This window comes from Harmonia axyridis, chromosome 4, assembly GCF_914767665.1.
Source record: "Harmonia axyridis chromosome 4, icHarAxyr1.1, whole genome shotgun sequence".
NCBI lineage: Eukaryota > Metazoa > Arthropoda > Insecta > Coleoptera > Coccinellidae > Harmonia > Harmonia axyridis.
Genome location: NC_059504.1, coordinates 11,244,567 through 11,261,828, shown reverse-complemented (window position 1 = coordinate 11,261,828; position 17,262 = coordinate 11,244,567). Strand labels below are relative to the sequence as shown.

The following is a 17,262-nucleotide window of genomic DNA, read 5'->3' as shown; positions in this document are numbered from 1 at the left end:
CAACGATGCCAGATTGAGAGATGAGAGCGATATTCGGCAATGGAATTCTTAGCAAAGTGATCTTCACTATCTGTACTGATTGGGCTCATGAAATAATAATAATAATGTTTATTGACTAAATCCTACATGATGTCAGGTTAGTCAAAAGGAATAGAGTTCGGCCAAAGCCGATCTTCCACTCTTCCTCATATAGAAAAATTGCACATCAATAATCTTAGTTGTTAGTAACAAAATACAAAAAAAAATACAAAATTACCTATTTCATACAATAAGCCCGCAAAAACACAAAAAACCTTGAATGAAAATGCATCAAAATGATCCAGATTTTCATAAAAATATCATCTTCAGTGTTGAGACCCTTTTGCACATCGGAGGCTACGTTAATAAGCAGAATTGTCTCATTTGGGACAATCCAAGAATGATTGTTGAAAAGCCACTCCACCCCTGTTTGGTGCCGTTTTTGGGCTGGTGGTGTGATTGGACCTTACTCATTAGAAAATGAGGCTGGTGCAAATATTAATCATAATTTTCAGCTGAAAATGTGCATGTTGGGGTTTGAGACAATGATCTTTCTCAGATCTCTACAACTTCCGGTTATACCCGAAACAGACTCCTACTTCCTTAGTTAGAATGGCACACCCAGTATATTATTGCATCATTAGATAGCTTTTTTTGCCGACAATTTCATAAATATACTTTGGGTGAAAACTCAACGGTTCATGAGTTAATGGGATTCTTATGAAAAAATTGTGGCTATGAGTACTCATAGTATTTTGAATTTTTCGGAAGAAAAAACTTTTTTCAAAAAAAAATTTTTTTCGATTCTGCAAATACGCAAATTATGAGATTGTTTGCGGTTTGGATCAAAATATAGTGTGTTCATGAGAAGATCATGAACTTTGATAATTCAAATTCATCAAAACTCAAGATTTTCAAATTAGAACCTATATTTTTTATTATTTCAGTCGATTGTACGTACAAATATATTTGGGATTACTTAAGCATACCCTATACCTAAAATGAATACTTTAAGAGTTTGATGAAGAACTTTAAATGAGGAAAAACTGCAATTCATGACTGTGTGGAGTAATCTGTGACTTTCGGAAAACACAGAAAAAAACTATGTTCTTATGAACACCCTGTACATTTTTGGTCCAAACCGCAAGCAGTCTTATAATACTACTTATTTGCAGAATCGAAAGAGAAAAACATTTTTCCGAAAAAATCTTTTTCTGCCGAAAAATTCAAAAAATTGTGAGTCCTCATCGCCACCATTTTTTTTATAAGACCCCATTCTTATGAACCGTTAAGTTTTCACCCAAGGAATGGCATATTGCCGAAATTGCCATCAAAAAAGCTATCTAATGATGCATTAATATACTGGGTGTGCCATTTGAAATAAGGAAGTAGGAGTGAAAATATATTTCTATGTTTAAAAGCTTAGTCAATTTCACAATTAAAATTATGTTAAAGTTGTCGCAAATTGTAGATAATGAATCAAAATTATTCAGATAAACCGAATGTTTCATATACGTCACTACCTTGAACTTCAAAACTCAACATACAATCGAAAATGGACATTTGCCATACGGAGTGACCTCCAATCTTATGAATGTCCCTTTCTCGAAATCATAGAGAATTCGGGATAGAAATTATCGTAAAAGCCTCACCCATCAGAATACGCACAGGGAAGTCAGCAGACACGTTTGTTGCCGTCAGAAAACTTGCCGTAAAAAAACATTGATATGAACTTTTTTATTGTTAACCACTTCGAGCTGGTCACCTACTGGTTCCTATGCTTCGTGTTCTTACAAAGCCTTGATAGTGTTTTATTTATACTTCTGCTTATCTCTTCAATGGATATTATGAAACACGGTTGGATCTGGTAATCAAAAGTACGAACATATGGTAGTGGCATTATTTCCTGGTATCTAGGAAAAACTCAATGTTTGGTCAAATTATGCAGTATGATTTTTGGATTATTGGATTTACTGGCGTCGATGACCTGATGTATATAACTCTTGAATTACATTTCAATGGACTTTTTTTTTTGAGTAATTCATTTAGATGTACAAACTAAATTTCAACCTACTTTTAACTGTTATAATAATAAGAATATTAGGTGTACAACTTTGCTTCCGCCTTTTTGCAATAGATGGCTGTAGCAGTAAGTGGTAGTCGAAATAAATAGATCGTAGATGTCATGCAATAAGCTTATGTATTTGTAAACATAACGCCATCGAAATATTAGTCGATTTGTGTCTGCATCATATCAGCTTACGAGCCAAATTCTCGTCATTTGCGGGAGGTTTTAATTATCTGCTTTAATATGAAAAAACCTGCGGCTGAGGCTCATCGAATTCTCTCAAATGCCTTTAGTGAGGCCGCTATTAGTGGAAGAAGGTGCTAAGAGTGGTTTAAATGCTTCGAGAACGGTGATTTTGACGTTGAAGACCAGCGTCGCGGTGGAAGATAGAAGGTTTTTTAAAATGCAGAATTGGAGGCATTACTTGATCAAGACTCGTGTCAAAATCAATAAGAATTGACAAAATAATTAGGAGTGACGTAATAAGCCATTCCAAAACGCCTGAAAGTCATGGGAATGATTCAGTAACAAGAAAATTGGATGCCGTACGAGTTGAAGCTGAGAGATGTTGAACGGCGTTTGTTTGCTTGTAAAAAGCTGCTTTAAGGCAAAAACGGAAGGGAATCTGCATCGTATTGAGACTAGAGAAAAAAAATGAGTTCATTACGATAATTCCAAGCGCAGAAAATCATGGGGATATTCCGGCCATGTTTCCACTTCGACGGCCAAACCGAATATTCATAGTTCCAAGGTCATGCTCAGTATTTGGTGGAACCTACTCGGCGTAGTGTATAAATGTATAGAATACTAATTTCGAATTTCGTTTAAAATGTCATGTTAAAAGCGACATAAGATCTATTAGTCAGGAACTTTTGGCGCTTCGTAAAGTTATATAGATATATTTGCAATTGCAATTTGCAAGGAGCAATTGGCGCCTCGATCGGTGTTTAAATGAATATTCTCCTCATCGCTATCATAATTCTTTTCCTGCACTCATAGATATTCCGTTGTTCATTCACAGATAAATCGATTAGGTGTGAACAAATTATCGAATACGTCTCTGAAGAACAATAAGAAATTATCAACTCGAGCAAATCCATTTCAGTAGTTGATAACATCCTCAGCAACAATACATTGAAAATGGATACTCTGGTTTGCATAGACGATTACGAGAAATATGCTCAATCGTTTTTGCCTAAGAAAAGTTTCGATTTTTACAAATCCGGTGCTGGAAGAGAAACAACCTTAAAAGATAACCAATTGGCGTTTTCCAGGTGAGTTCTTCAAAAAAAAAAAAATTTAAGACCGTTTGAACTCAAATTTTTTTTTTCAGATATAAACTGAGACCCAGAATCCTTAGAGATGTTTCTCAAAGAGATATGTCAACAACAATTTTAGGTGAACAAATTTCAATGCCTATAGGAATTGCACCAACCTCTTTGCAGAAAATGGCACACCCAGATGGCGAGTTAGCAAGTGCTAAAGGTAATATACAGAGTGTCCTATATAAAACAGTCCAATTGGATACATACCACAACATATAATTTTTAGTTGGAGGGAGACATTTTTTTATTGCAAATGCGAGAATTCAAGATGATCCCTTCAAGTAGGGTGCCAACCCCTTCAAGAGATCTAAATAACAATAGGAGGCGAGTCATACATGTTTTTGAAGGCTTTGAAATTCTAGTCATGAATATGCAAAAATTGTATGTTTGTCGTGTCATACAGTGCAAAAAATCGATGTCGAATTTGTGAGTGAAATCAAAAAAGTCAAGTTACCAAAAAAATTCTGAAGGTGTCACATCAGGAGATTATGGGTGCCGTTCAATAGGATCTCTTCTTCCAATCCAATTCTCGAGCAAATAATTATCAGAGAGCTATGTACACTAGCTTCTTAGTGTGACAAAACAGATCAAAACAAAAATTTTTTTAGCAAGAGTTGCAAAACCATCAAAATTAGGTCACTCGACCCAAATTGTCTTTTGAGTTTCGTCACCCAAAAATTTGCAATTAAAAATTGACCTGTCCTGGCGTTTTCCAAAGAACTCATACGGCTGTAATATTTTATGTGAACGAGCCTGTATGATTACAAGTAATTAATCTTCTATTCATTTTAGCGGCAGAAGCTCTGGGAACTATATTCATATTGAGCACAGCTTCGAATAGCACAATAGAAGAAGTTGCAGAAGCAGCTCCTGAATGCGCGAAGTGGTTTCAGTTGTATGTCTTCAATGACAGGTGATAGACGTGATCATAAATTTTATTGAAATATTAACTTCGTGTACTTATAGGAATTTGACCAAGAATTTAATCCAAAGAGCTGAAAAAGCTGGTTTCAAAGCATTGGTAGTTACAGTTGATTTGCCAGTTATGGGCATCAGACTGGCTGATAAAAGGAATAAATTTACACTTCCACAAAATTTAGAGTAAGTTTTATCGATATCATTCTAAACTATCCGAGGAACGAAAATTTATAGACTAGCGACGAAGACATCCGAAAAAAAAAACGGAAGTTTAATATGATATAAAATCCAAACGACTACGAGATATTACAAGTGTATGAGTATAATTATATTAATTTACATGTAACAACTAATTGGTGTACAACTTTGCTTCCGCCATTTTGCAATAAATGGCTGTAGCGGTAAGTGGTAGTCGAAATAAATAAATCGTAGATGTTATACAATAAGCTAAGGTATTTGTAACCATAACGCCATAGAAAAATTTGTCGATTTGTGTCTGCATCTTAAAGTTATTATCGTTTAAATATATCAGCTTACGAGCCAAATTCTCGTCATTTGCGGGAGGTTTTAATATTCTGCTTTAATATGAAGAAATCTGCGGCTGAGGCTCATCGAATGCTCTCAAATACCTATGGTGAGGCCACTACTAGGGAAAGAACGTGCCGAGATTGGTTTCAACGCTTCAAGAACGGTGATTTTGACGTCGAAGACGGCCTTCAATAATTTCTTTAAAAAAAAATGATTCTTCATGCGTTTTCCTTTCTCTAGGTACGCAAATTTCCGTGAAATTTCTCAAATTTTGAAGAATAAGAACTCCAAAGTGGATCTAGCAGCTTTCATTAATGGTTTGAGCGATGCTTCTTTGCAATGGGAAGATATAAACTGGTTGAGATCTATAACAAAATTACCAATCATTCTCAAAGGAATAATGACAGTTGAAGATGCAGTTTTAGCTGCGAAAGCCAATGTTGATGGTATTATTGTATCCAACCATGGAGCTAGACAACTTGATGGTACTTTAGCAACAGTAATATATTTTAATTCTAATAGAATTATGACATGCTATGTAAGAACCTATTTCAGATCGATGTTTTGCAAGAAATAACTGAAGCAGTGGGTCAGAAGATAGAAGTTTATTTAGATAGTGGCATTAGAGATGGGACTGACGTCTTCAAAGCTTTAGCCTTAGGAGCAAAAATGGTAAAGTATGTTTAATTACATATTATGGTGAAAATTTAATTAATTATTTCAATGAGCAGTATATCAAACAAATCTAAAATGAATTGGTTATTTATCAATCATAGACATTTAAGCTTAGTTAGATTCTTTAAAATCTCAATTATGAATACAAATTAATTGAGTTTTTCTTCCAAATTTCACAATACCATTGTTATCTACTCTCTTCGTACTTTTTTCATAATAGGCAGATCGTGGGTTATTGTCCAAACTATCATATTCCTAAGGTCAATTTGTTAATGGTAGTCAATTCGAGAGAAAAATAGAGATGACAAAAATCAAATTTTTCCTGTGCAAACCAGAATTCGAAAATAAAATTTTATTGAGATGAATGTTCATCAAATTAGTCTAGACAGTTACTGGAAATATACAAACATTCATAGTGTGAACTATAAATTAATTTCCTTACCATAACTAAATTGTAAGGTTGAGTAGTGTGATTTGAAAGAAATATGTCCTTAAAAATCTAACCAAGTGATTCTCCATAAATTTTAACGACTCGTACGGAATGAAAAAGGTTGGAAATTGAAAGTATAATTCAATGTGTTCGACCTAACAGAATTATCCACACTCTCCTAATATGATAACCAAGGAGAACGTTTATCTTCTCAACCCACTTTACCGTTGAAATAAAATAGCTAGAACTATTATTCAAAAATACTGACTTCCGAAACATTGATGTTCAAAGTCAGAATTGTTTCAGAAAAAATTCACATAGATAACTAATGAAGTAATTTACTTTATTTTTGAGCACTCGTCACTGAATAGATCGCTCTATCATTTACCATAATACTGTCCTGTGGTCTTCAAGCGTGAAATAGGCGCATGATGAACGAGCGCTCAAAAGCTCCTGACTTCACGTCAGTGCTTTCCCCATTTTCTCAATATCATATGTGCAGTATTGTCAGTTAGAGCAGAGAAATTTATTCTTTGAACTTAAACTCCTTTTTCACTAAATTTTAACTTTCATATCCTACAAGATTCAAATATACAGATCATTTTTCCAGGTTTTCGTAGGAAGACCTATTCTATGGGGCCTAGCTGCCGGTGGAGAAAATGGCGTGAAAAATGTTCTAGGGATTTTGAGACGAGAGTTTGATACTGCAATAGCACTTTGTGGTGAGAAGGACATATTTTGATTCCCATACAAAAATTATCTACATTGTTTTTTTAGGTTGCTGCTCTATCAGTGATATCAATTCTAATATGATAGTTCATTGTTCCAAGTTGTAAATCTTATGATTTCATCGAATTGAAATAAAGAGATCACCAATAGAAGAAATACTAATTTTGTTCGCCTACCCCTAATTTGATACTTATAATACGTCAATCAATAATAGGGATTCACGGCTTGGCTTCATTTTCAAGCTATTTGGCTTGAGCTTGACTTGAATTCAAGTCAAGCTCACGCCATTGCCGATATTCTCAGATAAACTTCACATATAGAGTGAAGTAAGATGATGGACAAGAATTGAATAAATCGTGAAATTGAAAGAACAGAGATCAACTTGAATCTTGATTTTCCAAGTATTCTGTCTTATCGAGGACGTTTTTGAATACTCTTCCTTGAGAAAATATCATCCAGATGTATACCTGTAATGAATCATTGAAATTGAAAAACCATAAATCTAAAAAATAATAAAAGACAATCGATGGACTTACTCAGATGCAATAAATTCTTGGAAATTTAAACCACGACTATTCACTGTGCATCTGCTTTATTATATTAGTGAATGATCTCAACACTACACTAGTAGAAAAAATAGGTCATCATTTGAACAACGATGCCAGATTGAGAGATGAGAGCGATATTCGGCAATGGAATTCTTCGCAAAGTGATAGTCACTATCTTTACTGATTGGGTCCATGAAATGCATTAAAATGATCCAGATTTTCATAAAAATATCATCTGCAGTGTTGAGACCCCTTTGCACATCAGAGGCTACGTTCATAAGCAGAATTGTTGCATTTGGACTCAGAAAATCCAAGAATGATTCTTGAAAAGCCACTCCACCCTTAACGTGTCACTGTTTGGTGAGTTTTTGGGCTGGTGGTGTGATTGGACCTTACTCATTAGAAAATGAGGCTGGTGCAAATATTAATCATAATTTTCAGCTGAAAATGTGCATATTGGGGTTTGAGGCAATGATCTTTCTCAGATCTCTACAACTTCCGGTTATACCCGAAACAGACTCCTACTTCCTTATTTAGAATTGCACACCCAGTATATTATTGCATCATTAGATAGCTTTTTTTAAGACAATTTCAGCAATATGTTATACCTTGAGTAAAAACTCAACGGTTTATGGGTTAATGGGATTCTTATGAAAAAAATGGTTACGACCAGGACTCACTTTTTTTTAATATTTCTGCAAAAAAAGTTTTCTTCGAAAAAATATTTATCATTTTCGATTCGCAAATACTTATAATATAAGACTGTTTGCGGTTTAGACCAAAATTGTACAGAGTGTTTATCAGAAGATCATGAACTTGAAACTCAAACTCATCATAACTCTCAAGATTTTTAAATTAGAACCTATATTTTCTATTATTTCAGTCAATTCTATGTATATAGCTAAATTTAATTCTTTAAGAGTTATCGAGGAAGAACTTTGAATGGGAAAAATACCGTACTTGAGTGGTCGAGTAATTTACCGCTGAAGCCGCCTCTGACACCGGAAGGAAGATCATCCGATGAAATGGATTCAACATAAGTAAGTCAACCGATTGACCTCAGTGCAAAAATATCCATAAATCTCCGATGGATGTTGTCCTTTTTCGGTCCACGTTTCTACACATTAACCAGAGCCAATTAGAACATTCATATGCATTCTTTCTGAAGCTGCTTCTCCATCAATGTCTCTAAGTTGATGGCAGTTGTCAATGAAAGCAATATTTTGCGCTTGGTGCTAATCCAACTAATTAATATATGACCGGATTGATTACTGAGGTAACAGATTTCAATCAATATTCAGCAATGGGTACTTCAACCTTGAGCCCGATTGAGTTTCTTTCCTGGTCTTTGTGCGGGACTTCGATGGCATCGCTGATGACGTCTTTGAAAGTGCCAAGTCGAAGAAATTGGAGACCTGCATTTTGACTCATTTTTCTGATTTCACCATTTCCTTCATGTGAATGTCATAAGGTAATAAAATTTTGAGGGTCGCTGGTTCGGACACTAAAAGCCACTTTAAATATGGAATTTTAGAGATTATCGCTTCAAATTTTGAGAAAATATGAGGTCAACTCCGATATAATTGAGTGTTGCCAATATGTTCGAGAGTAAGTGAAGGTAGGAGTATTAAATTAACGAATTATCTAAGATATTGATCTGGAAATATTTGTCAGACCAGAAATTTCATATTTATTGGTTCTTTATTGCGAAAAATTAAACTTAAAGCAACTGCTCTTTTGTTTACGGAAGTATTTCTTTTATTATATTCTTCTTGATTTTTTTTAATTCTGATGATCAGTTTGATATTTTGCTCGAATCTTGAAACTGTTAATTCACTTCTACACTTGAAATCCCAACTTCGTCGGTTTTGGGGTTCAGTTTTCAATATTCTTTTTGAATTTTCATTGGTTATAGCAATGCAATATGCAATGAGAAAAGAACCTGCAAAAACACTTTCATTTATTAGACTTATTGTATACAAGAACCGAAAATATCAAATTTTTTGAAATAGAAACATAAATTAATTCCATCCAGGATCTAAGACACTTTATTTTATTTTATAGATTTGTCGCCTAACCTATTGAGGGTTTTTGTAACTGTAAGAGCAGCTCTGGAAAATTTTCTTTCAACGGGAGCTGAAGATGCTGGCGTTGATAAAAAATCCTTGGCCATTTTAGCCAAGTTTGGAGACATATTTCTGAAAATACCAAAATCTACCAATAAATTTCATAGAAATGTGAGAAAACTACTAATGAAGTCACACTGGCGAATGCTTCAGTCTCTCGGCGCTCGAGGAATCCCCTTATTTGGTCTAAGACCGCATGAGATTGCAGAAATATATGCCGTGCGACGCTTGCATATCAAGCTCAAGTAATATCAAGAAGCTTGATTTCAAGTCAAGCAAAAAATACCTAAAATCAAGTCAAGTCAAGCTCAAGTATGTAATTTTTCACGAGCTTGATTTTCCAATCAAGTAGTTGGTTGAAATGACAAACTACTCGGCTTGATGAATCCCTAGAAGTTGTAAAAATCTGAAAAAAATTAAGGGAGCAACCCCAACATGCAAATTTTCAGCACAAAATTATGATTAGTTTTCCATAAAAGTCTAATAGGACATCGCGGTGAATCAGCCTGTATATCAATGCTTACACCTTTCCTGGTGTTCTTGTTATTAATTACCGATTTGCAATGAACTATCGGAAGTGATACAAACTATTTCAAATGGACATCATTCACGAATTCTTCACACTAAAATAATCAACATCCTTTTACGTTACGAGGAACTTGTTGAACGGTGTTAATTAAAAAACTCTATATTGAACAAACATTATTTCTTGTCATTCAATTTACAAAAACAATATGCACTTGTTTTCTTAAAAAGGAACCGTGAAAGGAATATTATCCTCTTTTACAACGTTTCCTCCTACTTATAGAGCAAATAATGATAATACCCCTCTCAAAAAAAAAATTAAATTAATGTATGTTTCCGAAAAAATAATTCCAATGAAATCGACTGGGAGCAAAAAGCAGTCGCATTTTATTATGATAATCCTCAATTATTAAAACCATATCGGGAAAAATATTAATATTCTTGTCACTTGAAAAATTACACCTAATGAACATGTTTTACACTTCTTAAATAGAGGTTACATCCACTTACAAGTGCTTTAAATTTGAATGTTGAATCCTTAAAAGGTTAATTGGTCACAAATTGAGAATTTGTCACACTCCCATATCTAAATACGGAAACCATCGATCGATCTCTATATTAAAAAAAAATTATTCAACGTTGTGGTCCTTGAAAGTTCTTCTGGAAGTGTTACACCTCAACGGATTATCTGATACACTCTAGGCTGAAAATAAAACTGTCTATTATACAGGGACGGCGCTTTGAAGAAAGACAGATTCAGGTTTAAGTATTCTCATAAGATTTCATTTAAGGAAAACCAATCATTATTGTCTAAATTCTGAAAATTATATTTTCAAGTAACACATATGTAGGTAAATCTGGCTCTTGAATTGTAATGAAATTGATATGAACGAAGATTAAAATAATATAAAAATGTTATTGCAAGTGCATAAGGCATTGATATCCTTGCATGAGTTCAAAATTCAAAAAGATCCACAAACCGACGAGTTTTTAAATGAACGAGTGTTAGAATAAGACTTCCATACGAGTATTATACATTATTTCCCCTAATTCACTGAATTTTTAACAATGTGGGTTACCAGAAAAGTTTTCTGTATCAGAAATTTGACAGATAATAGATAATTTCATGGCAGTATAGTACCGAGTACCAACATATAACAGGTCAATTGAAAAGTAGTCGGTTTATCATAGTAAAATAAAACACATTTTTTTGGCAAAATTCGATTTTATTATTCAACATAGTTGTCTTCGAGGGCGATACAGCGATTATAGCGATCTTCCAACTTTTCGATACCATTTTTGTAGTACGATTTGTCTTTCGCTTCAAAATAGGCCTCAGTTTCGGCGATTACTTCTTCATTGGCGCTAAATTTTTTTCCAGCGAGCATTCTTTTGAGGTCTGCGAACAGGAAAAAGTCACTGGGGACCAGATCTGGCGAATACGGTGGATGCAGAAGCAATTCGAAGCCCAATTCATGCAGTTTTGCCATTGTTTCATTGATTTATGACACGGCCCATTTTCTTGATGAAACAGCAACTTTTTTTTCTTCAAATGGGGGCGTTTTTTAAAGATCTCATCCTTTAAACGATTCAATGACGCTATATAATAATCGCTGTTGATGGTCTGGGTCTTTTTGAGGTAATCAATGAATATTATACCTTGTGCATCCAAGAACACTGATGTCATAACCTTGCCTGCTGACTGTTGTGTTTTTCCTCGCTTTGGATTCGGTTCATCGTGTGGAGTCCACTCAGCTCACTGTCAATTGGACTCCGGAGTGAAATGATGGAGCCATGTTTCATCCATTGACCCTTATCGACGCAAAAATTCAGGTTTATTGGGCTTAAATAGCTTCAAATACTGCTCAGAATCGTTAACACGTTGTTGCTTTTGATCGATTGTGAGCTCACGGCACCCATTTTGCACACAACTTTCTCATGTAAAAATATTCGGATATGATATATACCTTCAGAAGATATCTTCACAATGTCTGCTATCTCGATCAACTTCACTTTACGGTCATTCAAAATCATTTCGTGAACTTTTTTTATTTTTTTGTCGGTGACAGCCTCTTTTGGACGTCCACTGCGTTCGCCGTCTTCGGTGCTCATTTCACCTCGTTTAAACTAAAAAAATAAATAAAAGCATACCAATCAATGATGGTTTATTTTCCAGGCGCAAACCCCGGAAACCCGTCATCAAGCCAAGATTTTGCTTCAACTGTATTTTTTCCCTTCAAAAAGCAATATTTTATCAGCACACGAAATTATTTTTTCCATCTTTTTTCAAATAACAAAAGTAGCTACATTCACAACGCAATATCTCACAAACTAATGGTCGGACTGCTGTCAAATTTGGACACGTATAGTTTGAAAGTTGGCACTAACTAAAAATCATATGGATTTAATACTAGCACTGCTATCTGTGCATCAGACTGGAGACTTTTCGATTGGCCTATTAATAATAAAATAAAACCATGAAATCTTTGCGAATCTAAGATATTCTCGCATGATTTTGTTCTACAAGGTGTAACAGAATGAACGTTTTAGCCACAGAATTAGAGAAATAACTACTATAAACAGTACTGGGCATTTCGTTGCTATAGTTAAATAATACATTTTTTATATGTCCCTATGAAAGATGAATACCTATACAAGAAGTGTCAGTCTGTATATGAACCGCATGGAATTGAAGTATCAAAACAACTTGAATAAACTTCATAGTAGTTATAAACCTACGTAAAGAGATATTATGATGCTATAAATTCATAACTGCGACTATTTGCGAATGAGCAGTAACCCTATTCATAGGAAATTTATGAAGTTGATTCAATTTTCAAGTAACTTAAGCTGTCGCGATTCTCAATAACAGACACGAATATGCTATACCTAAACAATTATAATGACATGACCAAATGAAATGTTCAGTAATAATATAAGCATTTAATTCAACGTGAGAGATTTTCTTACTAGAAATGGAGTGTTTACGATGACGTTCCATTTGTTTGAAATAATTCCTCATAAACAATATAGATCCTTTAGAAATTGGTCTTTGATCAAATTCTGGAGCGAATTTCATTCAAATGATGACAAATATTCCGCTTTGTTTATTATTTTGCGATTAGCTTCCAGATTTCGGCATTTTGTAATTGAAAGTGGAAATTTTCATAATGCTATCGACCCTATCCTCAGAAGTAAGAATCATAATTACTCTATGGTCCTATCTATCAAACCTTTTCTGAAATTGTCAAATCTCAATGTCTTTGAGAGGTCTCACAATTCTGCAATAATTGTTAATAATCAAACATTGTTATAATCAAACATTTCTGTGTTCAGTTTCATTTTATTCTTGATTGCACATCTGTGGAAACCATAGACAAATAAATAATTAGTCGAATCATTGATTGAACTTGTGTGACAGTTAATCTTTCGAGAGTTATCATGTTTACTGGAAATTTTTAGGGTCAAGACATTCTTAATTTTATTGATGGAAACAATAAACGAAAAAAATAGAAGACATAACCCTCTCTGAATTCCTCCAAGACTCAATACTGAAAGTGGAGTAACAGGTAAGTAGATGAATAACACAGGTCAACAGACATTTTGATGAACGCGTTCAACAGTTCTTGGTTAACTTTTGGGTACAGAATACAAAATAGCCCTCAGATTTTGTCTATCCGAACTATTTTTTGAGTTAGGCTACATTTAGCATTTCTTATTTACAATTGGTGTATATTCCACTTTGTAACGATTACTACTGCCAATTTAAAATAAAAAACAAGGATTTATTAACAGAAATACAAGAATTTATTGTATTTGTGTGTCTATTACAATATTTTTTTCCTTCATATGACATTCTAGCAAGAAGTTGAGTTGTGTAGTTGCGCTGCAGGCTCCAACAGTTCATCATGTCTATCATTGTCCTTGATACCGAAATTCTAAAGTTTTTATATCCTGAATCCTGATTCAATTATCCTGTATCGCAAAGAGCGTTTAGAAAAAAATTAGAAACTTTTTGAAATCATCACATTAAAACCATTCAAAATCAGTTGTTGGATTACCGGTACTAAACTTTTTTCTCATTTTGTTGGCCTGTGTAATCAGTTGTTTCTCGAGGATCATAGATTTCATTGTTTACATTGACATATGTTCCATTCTTCTTAAAACAAACTTCTTCAAAATACTTACAGCTGTCAAACAAATAGTTCCGGATTTCCCGTAGACTAGGTACACTCACGCGTCATCTTCGAAGGCTAGTTCCTGATTAATATTCTTCGGGTGTTGAAATAAATTATATCGTTCATTTTTCTGCAGAAGTCGTGGCGTTTCTTGTGTAGGTTTAGACGAATGTAAGTCACACTCGCATTCGAATTGACACGCGGATCGAAAATTTTGAGGTCGTTTTTTGCTCAATTTGCCTATGGTTATTGCGATAGCCCTGAACGAGATACACATCATGCTATGAGGTGACTATTTTTAGATCCGTATGTATAGTTATGGTTCCTTAATTCTTCGTGTAATAATTGTTAGATTCGAAAACCATACTTTCGATTCAGGATTTACCTTCATCATCACCAATATCTAATTCTTTTGTTTGGAAAACTTTCGGGACATAGCAATCAATGTACAGGGATTTCCAATAGGAATTATAGAATTCGAAACAGTTATAATGACAACATAGTGTATAACATACATAGGTGTACAACTCTGCTTCCGCCTTTTTTTTCCGAAATTAGAGGCTGTTTGTACATTCATACCTACTTCAAAGTATTTTCCATCGCTGGCCACTACTTTATCCCATCTTTCGGGCTGCGTATGAATCCCGCGTTGTTAAAACATAAGACCGGAAGTGCATGTCAGCCAGGATGTGTGCCATTTATCGAAACAAGTGATAGTTTCCAAGTATGTCTTGACCACTTTCGTCTTTCAATGCTCGGCTCAAACGCATTAATTGCCTGTAATTTTTTTCAGTCGGTTTTAACTACTCATAATACACTACGCCGAGCTAGTCCCACCAAATACTGAGCATAACCTTGGAACCGTGAATGTTCGGTTTGGGCGTCGACGTGTTCTTTCGCTAATAGCGGCCTCACCATAGGTATTTCAGACCATTCGATGAACCTCAGCCGTAGATTTCGTCATATCAAAGCAAAAAATTAAAACCTCCCGCAAATGACGAGAATTTGGTTCGTAACTTTATGATGCAGAAAAAATCGACTAATATTTCAATGGCGTTATGTTTATTATTATTATTATTATACCTAAGCTTATTGTATGACATCTACGATCTATTTATTTCGACTACCACTTACCGCTACAGCCATCTATTGCAAAACGGCTGAAGCAAGGTAGTACATATAATGTTTTTTGACATTTCTTATGTAAATTATGTTCAGTAAGTTATGCCATTTAATAATGGTAAGAAACACACTCAACAACGGTTAGAAATGTAAAATTGTTTTATTAAAACCAGTGCTTCTTTGTGAATATTGAGAAACATTTAGGAAGAATTCATGGAAAACATCATTCAGTTAAACGACTATCCGTCGTATACTTACAAGATAAATTTGAGAGAAACTGTACTGGGTCGTACTTGGTGCCACTTTCAAATTCGTCTACACAATACGTCGAATATTGAATCGATTAACTGAATAATGTCATCTTTAATTTCAAAAATGGCCACTGATTTTGATAAAACAACAGCAACTGTTAAGTATGTTGAAAGAATAAAAGAGAGAGAAATCTTTACATACAATTTATAGCATTTCATTCTATTTAAAAATTTTTAATTGATCAGTTATAAATTGATTTCATTTTTGAAGCCATAATGTGGATGAATAATTCAACAAAATATGAATTATTCAATAAAATCATGAAAAAATCGAATTGATCTTCATAACTTCATTTTGATTAACAAGTAATCATGTCCTTGTGGGTATTCAGTGATTTTTTCCATCGAATTCCATCTTAAATATGTCCAATTCTAGTTTTCGTTTGTATAGAAATAATATTCGATTGGACAAAAAAATTGGATTGAAACCAATTACTCAATAAAATGATTATACCCCTGTTTTTTGGCATTCACATGTTCTATGAATAATTCATTGAAAAACCAAAACAGATGATGCTCCTTAGTACTCAGTGTATATAATTATATAAGTTACCTGAGAATTGTAGATCAATATCCGAAGAATTCTTCGATGATTACATCATAGATCAGTGGCGAGACAGAATTGATTGATTGAAATGATATCGTGATCATAAAGTTTTTTTCGGGTACAACTAATATACCCAAGTTCAAATTGAAATAGACAAATTTTCACAATCTGATGTTTCAGTGAAATGTTTACAGCAACTCTTGGAAATGTGCTAACCGTGAACTTCAACGATTTTTCCGCATGTTTCTATTGAAAAACTGTAAGAGCTGGCTTCGTATTATTTTGGAATGGAACCAATTCGTCCATAGTTTCCAATATACCTAGTTTCCAGTATACTTATTCAAACAGGATGAATAAGCGAATTCAGATCTGGGAATGCTGAAGTTCATCTACTACATCACCTTGTATAACTTGATTCGAAACATTTTCCCGTAAGATGTTTCCTTTTCAAGATTTTTGATTGATTCAACTTGAAAAAATCACCCGGTATATTATGAAGAACCTCCAGGGAACTGAAGTATCAAATTTTGTATTAATCACATCAATAATAATTAATGAAAAACTATCAATGACGAATATATTGCTAGCATAACGAATAAGGGAAATCCGTACTTAATCTCAATGTCAAATCTGCAATGGCTATTCAAATTCTTCAACTTATGTAAGTAACTACATAAAATCTTCAAATTGCGTAACTTACTACATCTATTTGTGTGTTGAAGAGCACGTAGACCACATCTAATCATTACATGCATTTTACTAATTAAGAAATTCCCTTACCACTATTCTTTCACGAACAAAACGACAATAAAACAAAGTGTCGAGAAATGTAACTCATGCATGCTTCAAAGAAAACACAAACTCCTATCATAATAGACTTATACATCGTCAATAATTTTTAGGTTGGGTTTTACTGAGGTATCATAAATAGAAAATCGATAAACTCATTGTTTTCATATTGCTAATGTTGCTATTAAAAGTCAACTTCATTAATGCAACTAATAATTAACAGTAATGATATATGACTTCGACGACTTTGTAGTGCCACAGAAGAAGTTTTTCAGTTCATAGTAAATTATCCAGATTTTCGTCATTCAATTAAATTGCATGGAAAAATGAAGGAAATAATGAAATTAACTATTAGCGAATTGTAAATTACACTAACTGACAAAGAAACTGCAGCACCCAGAAGGAGCTGTTCAATTTTTTTTTTG

At 33.9% G+C, this 17,262-nt stretch overlaps 2 protein-coding genes across 4 annotated transcripts in view; one reads left to right on the top strand and one right to left on the bottom strand.

Annotated features, from left to right (window-relative positions):
• The window catches only part of LOC123679268 (hydroxyacid oxidase 1-like), a 28,721-nt gene extending 11,871 nt beyond the window's left edge, over positions 1-16,850 (bottom strand). The window contains exon 1 of one of the 3 annotated variants that reach the window (XM_045616769.1): positions 16,829-16,850. The gene's annotated coding sequence lies outside the window, so the exon portion shown is untranslated. Of the gene's footprint in view, positions 1-1,670; positions 1,824-16,828 lie in introns of those variants that run through there. The other 2 variants (XM_045616768.1, XM_045616770.1) reach the window with 2 other exon arrangements.
• On the top strand, positions 3,108-6,843 carry LOC123679269 (hydroxyacid oxidase 1-like). The gene is made up of 8 exons (XM_045616771.1): positions 3,108-3,360; positions 3,420-3,571; positions 4,204-4,324; positions 4,378-4,512; positions 5,098-5,356; positions 5,413-5,529; positions 6,573-6,684; positions 6,740-6,843. Exons 1-8 carry the CDS (start codon positions 3,227-3,229, stop codon positions 6,796-6,798), a joined length of 1,089 nt encoding a protein of 362 aa, XP_045472727.1. The 5' UTR covers positions 3,108-3,226; the 3' UTR covers positions 6,799-6,843.
• Positions 16,851-17,262: the final 412 nt, after the last annotated feature.

What these genes read in the sequence shown, in the direction of transcription:
- LOC123679269 (XM_045616771.1), top strand. Translation starts at nt 3,227, where the DNA reads ATGGATACTCTGGTTTGCATAGACGATTACGAGAAATATGCTCAATCG. An exon ending in CGAGTTAGCAAGTGCTAAAG is followed by an intron (nt 3,572 to 4,203) that starts GTAATATACAGA and finishes TATTCATTTTAG; the next exon opens with CGGCAGAAGCTCTGGGAACT. An exon ending in TTGATGGTACTTTAGCAACA is followed by an intron (nt 5,357 to 5,412) that starts GTAATATATTTT and finishes AACCTATTTCAG; the next exon opens with ATCGATGTTTTGCAAGAAAT.